Here is an 8,909-nt window from a genome sequence, read left to right on the forward strand (position 1 = left end):
CGGAGACACCAATGAGGCGCTGAAAAAGGAGGTAAGAGCATCCCTCCTCTCTGAATCTGGGATTCTGGTGGCCCCTTAGTGTGGTCCCTGGCAGCAGGAGGCTCTGCAGAAGAACAAGGCAGAGGTGCAGGGAGGTGTTCATTCTTTCTGGCTCCATTTGCCACCCCTCAAGAGTGCATGGGAGCTTTTGCAGCCGCGTAATGTGAGGCCAGAGACATGCTCTCACAGGCCTGGAGAGGTTCCCCAGGCTACATTTTGGTCCAGGATAAGTTAGTTGGTGGCACTGCTTGTGTGGAGTCTGTGTTCATCCAGAGCCTCTCTTCTCTGGCTGTTCCCAAGCCTGCAAGTGCTTCACCTGCCAGCCTTTGAAAGGAGCCGTGCGCTTGTCTTGGCATCCCAGCTATGCATGCAGTGATGGTTTCCTCCAGCACAGATCCACCTCTGGAAGTTGGGATGTCTCCTCCCCTCCTTGCTAGCACTTAGCAGGCTGGGGCTGGCTTTGCCTGTTTGGTCTCTTGGCAGGCTGCCATTCCCATGGCAAGCAGACATCTCTGTTGGCCATGCATGGTCCTCCCCATCCCTAAACCCGGTATTCAGATGGGGCACGTTGGTTGGGTTGTGGCACTTTTCCACCCCTGGCTGAGCATCTCTCTTCCCTCCCTGGCACAGGTCCAGTCGCTTCGGGCACAGCTGGAGTCCTACCGGGCCCAAAATGAGAGCCTTCGGGAGGCAGCAAAATCCCAGGGAGATGGCCATGTGCCCCGAGGGTACATCTCGCAGGTAAGCAGGGTGCTGGACACAGGACCCTGGGGTTGCTCCCAGTCCCAGACTGGGAAATGCTGGGACTTAGCTCATTGCCAAGCAGGTATCGCTAATCATTGGGTTGCCATGGTGACCCTAACTGGACCCACTTATAATCAATGTTAATTACATAAAGGCTGGTGCGTGTTGTCTGGCCTTAAAGGGGCCAGAGTATAAACGGGGAGGAGGAGGAAGAGAGTTAGGGGAGAGGTGGAGGATCTGTGCTCTGCCTTGTATGTGGGTGCGATACTGGCCTGGCTTGGCATGGCCTGGCCTGGCCTAGCCTGGGGTACGGTGGCATGGGTTGGGGTGGTGAGCCGTCCCCCCACTCGGGGCTGAGTCAGCAGCATTCTGCCGAGCCGCCCGCACATTCCTCAGTGGTTTGCAGCTTGCCGCATGCGGTTCTTGCTAACAGGGGTTCCCAAATCACTTGTTAAAAGCAGTCTGTCAGGCCCTGGGGAGCTCCTGTCCCTGCCAGAGCTGCCTGAACCCTGAAGGTCACTTTGACAGCACAGCCTGTTTGTTTGCTGGGACGGCATGTGGGAAAGCCCACAAAGCAGAGTTAGCTCAGGCTTCAGCCTCTCACTTCTCTTGGTTTATTTATTTTCCCCCCCCATCAACTCATCTAAAGCAAGCAGGGTCACATCCCACAGGGGTTTCCTGGGGGGAGGCTGCCGTTCCACCACGCTGTGAGGATTTCAGGATGTGCCATACGTGTTGAAAGATACTAGGGGTTGAGGGGGGGGAAAGGAAATTGGGGCTGGTGAAGCCCGTTGCAGCGAGTCAGCTGTACCTAGCCCAGAGAAAGAAACCCACAAGTCCCGTGGCGCCCAGCCCAGCCAGTTACCAATTGCTCTGTCATCTTGATTTAATATTTACAGCTCACAGGCCTCTTTATGGTCAAAAAAAGCAAAAGGAGTGGGGAGGAATGGCACCTTATCTTCCTAATAACTTGGCTCAAAAGGCCAGCGTTTCACATCTGGGCTCATTCTTTCTCAGCCTGCTAAGGTTCACAGCCAGCCTGTGGGCAGATCACCAAACTGATCCCTCACTTTTTCCAAACCTTGGTCAATCTGTGAAGCTTCCCAGCTTCCCCGTTTCACCAGGGAGGAGAAGGCAGCAAGGACCTGCGTTCCTGCAGCGTGTTGCAGCACCCTTTATATCGGCCTTTGCCTTAGTACCACAAGAAGGAATGGGATGGCAAGGGACTGTCAGGGGATGCGGTAGCTTCTTGTCTCTCTGCTGACATTTTAGAGGCTTTGGCTTTTTAAAGTAACACTCTGGCATGGTTTGGTGGTAACAAGTCCTTTTCAAGGGACTTGGGGCAGTGCCGCCAGGGTCTGCAGGGAGAGCAGAGGCATAGCTCTGAGGTGGGAGGTGCTTGCTTTGCTGTAACACCCGTTAACCACAGCACTTGGTGTTGAAAGAATTATTCCCTTGGTCTCAGAGCCATCAGAAAGAAGGGCGAGATGTGTGAGGAGGATCCCTACCCATTAGGCTTTGGGGAGGGCTCTTCTGCAGCCTCTGCCAGGCCTCAGTGCAGTGGTGTCACTTTTCAGGAGAAGAGGCTCAGTTTTCATTGATTCTGGGGGATGCTGCTTCATTTAAAAGGCAGATACCGAGATGTGGTTCCCGCTGTTGATCTCCTCTAGCAGCATGGTAGAGGGGTCTGGTCTGGGGTCCCAGGCACCTTATTCCCAGCTCTTGGCACAAGAGAAACATTCCTGTCTTGCTGCTTCACTTCTAAGAAGAGCAAGAAGAACACTTCTTGCTCCGCAAAGCAGGGGCTTGCAAGATGTGTGGCCCTGTCAAATGGTTGTGTTCCGTGATAAAAGTGCTACCTCACTTTCCCAGGATGGTCTTTTCCTTCTGAAGTGGTCTTCTCTCAAAACGGCCCTGGATTTGGGTGAGGTTTGCAAAGCCAAACGTCAGCCTGGCCAGGTGTCTGTCGTGGCCTGAGCCCCTGCATGCCTAGGATCTTAGAGTTCCTCAACCTCCTTTCCCTGGCACGACAGGAGGCCTGTGAGCGCAGCCTGGCCGAGATGGAGTCGTCCCACCAGCAAGTGATGGATGAGCTCCAGAGGCACCACCAGCGGGAGCTGGAGCGGCTGCGGCAGGAGAAGGAGCGACTCCTGGCAGAGGAGGCTGCAGCGACAGCAGCAGGTAGGAGCGGACACCAAGCCATGTTCTTGCTTGAGGGGGTCCCTCCCACCTCTTCCAAATGTGTCCTGTGAGAAACCAGTCATCCCAGTTATTGGAGCCACACTGGTGACCCTACCGGTGTGAGGCTGATGCTCAGCATCTTCTTGTAGGTAGGCAGGACTGGCAGAGGTGGCAGGGAGCTCCCACTCTGCCCTCTTAGTCTCCTTGGCAGCTCTTGGTGCATCAGGATGATCCTGGGGTGTGGAGAAGGTGGGGGATGCCCTGAGGGTAGAAGGGAGGGGGGGAGAACCTGCAAAGACAGTTCTGGGAGCCTGCAGCAGTGAGAGCTTGGCTGGTTCCCTGGCTTGGTTTCCCCCAGATGTGCAGGAGCTGGCACAGCCTGATCCCCCATCTCCCGTTGTCACCCTCTGCAGCCATCGAGGCACTGAAGAAAGCCCACCGGGAGGAGATGAATAAGGAGCTGAGCAGGACACGAAGCTTCCAGCAGTGTGGGTCTGTCTCAGATGCCCTCCAGAAACAGCATCAGTAAGAAACCACCCCTCCCGCTCCCTCTTGCCCGATGCTGCCACCCTGTGCCAGTGTCGCTGCATCCCATCTGCGGCTGTAGCCACCAGCTGTCCACCCTGCCACCTCCCCAGCTCCATCTCTGTGGGTGGTGGGTTCTCAGTGGTGACTGCCAGGGCTGCTGGAGCTGTGGGGTAGGGACATTTATCCCCTGCTTGGCTGCTTTCCCTGTAGCACCTCCATTTTCTCTATAGCTTCTTCCCTCTATTTTCCTTACGAAAAGCTCCTCCATTTCTTCTGCATGGCTTGAAGCTCCTAGAAGCAGCACGCTCGTGTGCGGGAAGGTGGGAACTGAAGCCTTGCTCCACAGGGGACATTATTTTGTGCCAATGGGGCAGAGGCTGCCCATGGCAGGGGGGAAGGCAATGCTGGTGACCAGGGGCCAGTGAAGACTGCAGGGCAGCAATGAGCTGGTGCCTCTTTGACAGGTTGGATGTGGATTCCCTGAAGCGGGAGCTGCAGGTGCTTTCCGAACAGTACTCCCAAAAGTGCCTGGAAATTGGGGAGCTCACCCAGAAGGCAGAGGAGCGGGAGCAGACTCTGCTGCACTGTCAGCAGGAGGGGAAGGAGCTCCTCCGGAAAAACCAGGCAAGAGAGGGGCTTTCTTTCCCTGCCAGCAGAGACTGCAGAGCGCGTTCCTCCCTCACACAACACAGCCCCTCTGTTAAAACTCTCCTATTGGTTCATATTTCTTCCCTCCTGAGATTTTATCATCAGAAAGAAAAAAAGTTAAGAGTTAGAGGCTGTAGATGGGCCTGTCTTAACTATGGTGTTAAATACAGTGAGCGTATTCTTTGCTGCTGGTTGTAGGTGCCACCGTCGCATATGGGCAGGGGGTTACAAGGAGGTCTCTAAGCTGGGGCAGGGCTGGCATGAAGATGGAGAGGTCAGGACAGCGGAGAGGCTCACGTGGCTACCCTGACATCTTTTGGTTTTTCCCACAGGAGCTGCAGACCCGCCTCTCGGATGAGATCGGGAAGCTGCGAAGCTTTATTTCATCACGGGGCTCTGGGGACCGCTCTGCACACAACAACGAGCGGAGTTCCTGTGAGCTGGAGGTATGGGGGTGTCCCCAGGCTGTCCTGCTGCCTCCATCCCCACCCCATGCCGGGGGTCTCCTCCTCGCAGAGGTTTTGGCTTGGGGTGGGTGGGAGGGGGGTGCCGGATGGGGCAGCACGGCCAGTGCAGGAAGGAGGTACGCAAGCTTCCCCTCTGCTGCTCTCCCGGGGCGCTCACGCCGCTTCCTGCCCTGGCCCTCCTGGCCCTTCCTTCCTTTTCCACCACCGCGCTTGCGCTGGGGGCCTCCAGCCTTTCCGAGGCAGTGGCTCTTGAGTCACCTCTGGTTCCTCTCCACCCTCCCTGGCCCAGGTGCTGCTGCGGGTGAAGGAGAACGAGCTCCAGTACCTAAAAAAAGAGGTGCAGTGCCTCCGGGAGGAGCTGCAGATGATGCAAAAGGTTGGTGTTTTTGGGGAGCCATTGGGAAAGTAGCAGGAGAGTGGAGGGAGGGGGGAGCACCAGGGCTGCATGTCAGCAGGGTTTTGGCTGGGTTTGATGGGATGCTCAGACCAAACCCTCTTGTCACCTGTGCCCCTCATCCCTCCTCACTTCCGAGCACATAGCAGCCAATGTGCTCCGAACAGCGTGGGCTGGCATAGACGTACCTTGTACAAGGGAAAAGTCACGGAGACTTTGCTGCTGGTTTTCCCAGATGTTTGTACTTACATAAGCGTGGGCAAGCCAGGAGCCCTTCTTTCCCAGGTGGGAAGCCCAGATGAAGCCTGCCCAGCATTCCTCTTCCCCAGCCACCTTCTCTTCCCCTAGTTGTCCCCTCTCTGGGTGCACAGGTTTCCTTGGGCACTGTTGCTGGGTGTGCTGCTCCCTCCGCTGGCGGCAGCTCCTTCAGAGGGATTTTCCAAGACACTTGCCAAAGGGGAACCTGGAAGAGGCTCTGAGATTCAGTGATGCTCCAGGAGTTTATAACTTTCTCACTTAAGCTTTTTGCCACATAAGTGCGTGGGACCAGCCCTTTCAGCGGCCTGCATCTCTGGTGGGGTTTATTTTTCCCATGTGGCTGGCTCAAACACCCACGCGCCATGGTAAAGCCCACATTGCCTCCTCAATCTGATGCTGCAGATCCCCACTGCTGCAGGACCAGCTACTCTGCCTTCCTCCCCAGCCTGGGGTTTGGAAAGCACTACCTCCACGGTCTTCTGAATGGTTTCTGTATGGCCCGAATTGGGATGGGCTTCAAACCCGGGGCTGGCTCTCCCCTCCTCACCTGCTGGCCCTTCTGCTGGGCTCTCCTTACTGCCCCCCTCACTAATATCAGCCCTAAAACCTGCTGACCCCTCTCCCTCCCCTGTCAGGATAAGAGATTTGCCTCAGGGAAATACCAAGATGTCTATGCAGAGCTGAATCACATTAAGGTGCGCTCAGAGCGAGAGATTGAGCAATTGAAGGAGCACCTGCGCCTGGCCATGGCGGCTCTGCAGGAGAAGGAGTCGCTGTGCAACAGTGTCAGCGAGTAACGGTGAGTACTGGGGATGCTGTGGTGTCCCCTGGGAGTGCAGGCAGCTGAGAGCGGCTGGCCTGCTTTGACAGAGGGACAGAAGCCGCCAGTTCCTCCTGCTCTGCTCAGTGCTGAAACATCAGGCTTAAACTCTTCCTTCTTTGCTTCCTGCATCTTCTCATCCTGCACCCCCGGCCCTTCTGTTGTCCCTGACGTTCTTCCAAGGTCCCCAGCCTGCTTCTTGCCATGCTGCTCTTGGTGCTCCTGCAGCCAGCACCAAGTGCTGCTCAACCAAGCTGGAGGTGGGAGCCGGCCACATTGCTGGCCTTCACCCTGTGGCTTGGGTGACAGCGTGGGGGCAGTTATGTGCTACCTACGTAGGTGATGTTTCTGCCACGTTCGCCTCTGAAGCAGTTTCCCTATTGCAGCATGGAAATTTTAGGTCTGCGTCAAAGCAGCCCTGATTAAGACTCAGCCCTCCTCCCACACTCGCTTGCAGGCATCCCTGCCACAGCTGGGGAGGGAAGCAGGGTGACAGGAATGAGGGTGTCCCGTTGTCCAGAGCACTTCTGCTTCTTGCTTGGATGCTGTGGCCATCGGGATTGGGATCACCCTGCTCCTCCAGTGCTTGCTGGTGGGCGCCGAGATGAGAGGGTCTGTAGCAAGGTGCCAGACAGCCATCTCCTGGGGGAGCAGAAGGGATGGCGTTTCTGTGCTCAGTGGAGTCTTTCTAAACCATTTCTGGTTTTGTCTCTCTCTAGGTCTGCTCTTCGTTTGTTTATCTGTTCTTGTTTTGTATTTGCTCCATTCCTCACTTGCGGGGAGAGGGAGGTTGAATCCCAACTGTTATCGCCTTGGTGAGGAATCCCACCCACCCCCCAGCCTCCTTACTCCCCTCCCAAAGCTTTTTTGATGAACCCATTTTGCCTGAGTACCTGAGCACATTGTTTGGACTGGCTCCTTACATGCACCTTCTTCAGGATATTATATGTGAAAATTATATTTTATAGAGGATTTTTTCCCGCCGAGAAGAAGGGGAAGAGGAGGGGGAAAACTTTTACTACATCACCAGCATTTTCTAACCTGAAAAAGAGAATCTGGTTTTCCCCACCTCCCCAGCCCCGTTGCTCCCGGCCACACAGCCACCTTTGGCACATAGTCCCTCTCCTCCAAATGTCTCCATGGTTCCCCTGGGATGTACAGTGAGGACCATGCTCCCCCACCCCCACCCCATGCCACCCCCAAGGACCTGTGGAGAAGACAAGCAAGCCATAGGAGGGAGCCGCTGGGGCAGTCTGCCATGGATGTGCTTGCCTGGGACTTTTGAAAGAGGAGACCTTGGCAAGAGTCCGCATGATCAAGCTCTCTCCGTGACTGTCCTTTGGCTCCTTCTAGAACCCGAACTGGCAGGAGCCCAGAGCTACAGGGTCTCTCCTTTCCAGGGAAGAGGAGCTGTGAGGCTGCTACTGCACCCACCGGAGCCAACCCCCCTGCCCCAAGGTGGCAGCTGCTGCTGCTCTGCTGCACCCTTCAACTTTTAACTTAATAAAATCTTCCCCTTTTGCTGAGAAAAATGTGTTTGTCGAAGTGAACACATCCCTAACGCAGTGTGGCAGTGGGGGGGTGTAATTTTTTTCAGGTTCCTGTGTGAACTGGGGGCATCCTGACCCGTTGCTTCCCTCCCTCTGGATTTGGGGATGGAAGGCAGCAGGAGCATGCCTAGCTGGAGAGCAAGAGGAGCCCTGCAGTGCCATCATCCAGCTGTCTCCTCCACCTTGGAGTTTGGGGGGGGAAGTAATCTGCTTCAGGACACCACGTGGACCTCCTGAAGGGCAAAAGGAAGGCTGGGCATTCTTCAAGAAGGAAGTCTTAAAGGCGCAGAAGCAGGCTGTCCCCATGTGCCGTAAGACAAACCGCCAGGGAAGACGACCATCCTGGCTGAACAGGGAGCTTTTGCTGGGACTCAAGAAGAAAAAGAGAGCTTACTACTTTTGGAAGAAGGGGCAGGCAACTCCCGAAGAGTTAGGTCATGCAGAGAGAAAATTAGAAAGGCAAAAGCCCAGCTAGAACGCAACCTGGCCACTGTTGTAAGAGAGAACAAAAATTTTTTTACAAATACATTAACAGCAAAAAGACAGCCAAGGAGAATCTCCATCCCTTATTGGATGCGGGGGGGAACACTGTTGCCAAGAATGAGAAAAAGGCTGAGGTACTAAATGCCTTCTTTGCCTCAGTCTTTAATAGTCAAATCAGTTATCCCCAGGGTACTCGGCCCACTGAGGTGGGAGACAGGGATGGAGAGCAGAATAAACCCCCCATGATCCAGGAGGAAGCTATTAATGACCTGCTGCGCCACCTGGACACCCACAAGTCTATGGGGCCAGATGGGATCCACTTGAGAGTACTGAGGGAGCTGGCGGAGAAGCTTGCCAAGCCACTCTCCATCATTTATCAGCAGTCCCAGTTAACAGTGGAGGTTCCAGACAACTGGAGGCTTGCCAGTGTGACACCCATCTACAGGAAGGGCCAGAAGGAGGATCCAGGGAACTACACGCCTGTCAGCCTGACCTCAGTAGCAGGGAAGGTTATGGAGCAGTTCACCCTGAGTGCGCTCACCAAGCATGTGCAGGACAATGAGGGGACCAGGCCCAGCCTGCATGGGTTCATGAAGGGCAGGTCCTGCCTGACCAACCTGATCTCCTTCTATGGCCAGGTGACCTGCCTGGTGTATGAGGGAAAGGCTGTGGATGTTGTCTACCTGGACCTTAGTAAAGCCTTTGACACTGTCTCCCACAGCATTCTCCTAGAGAAATTGGTGGCTCATGGCTTAGACAGGCGTACTCTTTGCTGGGTAAAAAGCTGGCTGGATGGC

At 55.3% G+C, this 8,909-nt stretch overlaps 1 protein-coding gene across 1 annotated transcript in view; it reads left to right on the plus strand.

The window, feature by feature from the left end:
* Nucleotides 1-7,629, plus strand: part of LOC104134220 (TRIO and F-actin binding protein) — a 13,900-nt gene extending 6,271 nt beyond the window's left edge. The window contains 9 exon segments of the mRNA XM_035903206.1: nucleotides 1-31; nucleotides 670-780; nucleotides 2,817-2,964; nucleotides 3,378-3,489; nucleotides 3,957-4,116; nucleotides 4,473-4,586; nucleotides 4,897-4,983; nucleotides 5,895-6,058; nucleotides 6,799-7,629. The exon segment at nucleotides 1-31 is cut by the window's left edge and continues 80 nt beyond it. Of these exon segments, the coding sequence (XP_035759099.1) occupies nucleotides 1-31; nucleotides 670-780; nucleotides 2,817-2,964; nucleotides 3,378-3,489; nucleotides 3,957-4,116; nucleotides 4,473-4,586; nucleotides 4,897-4,983; nucleotides 5,895-6,056 (925 nt within the window). The 3' untranslated portion in view covers nucleotides 6,057-6,058; nucleotides 6,799-7,629.
* Nucleotides 7,630-8,909: the final 1,280 nt, after the last annotated feature.

This window comes from Egretta garzetta, unplaced genomic scaffold (genome assembly GCF_000687185.1).
Source record: "Egretta garzetta isolate BGI_Z169 unplaced genomic scaffold, ASM68718v1 scaffold51, whole genome shotgun sequence".
Classification (NCBI taxonomy): Eukaryota; Metazoa; Chordata; class Aves; order Pelecaniformes; family Ardeidae; genus Egretta; species Egretta garzetta.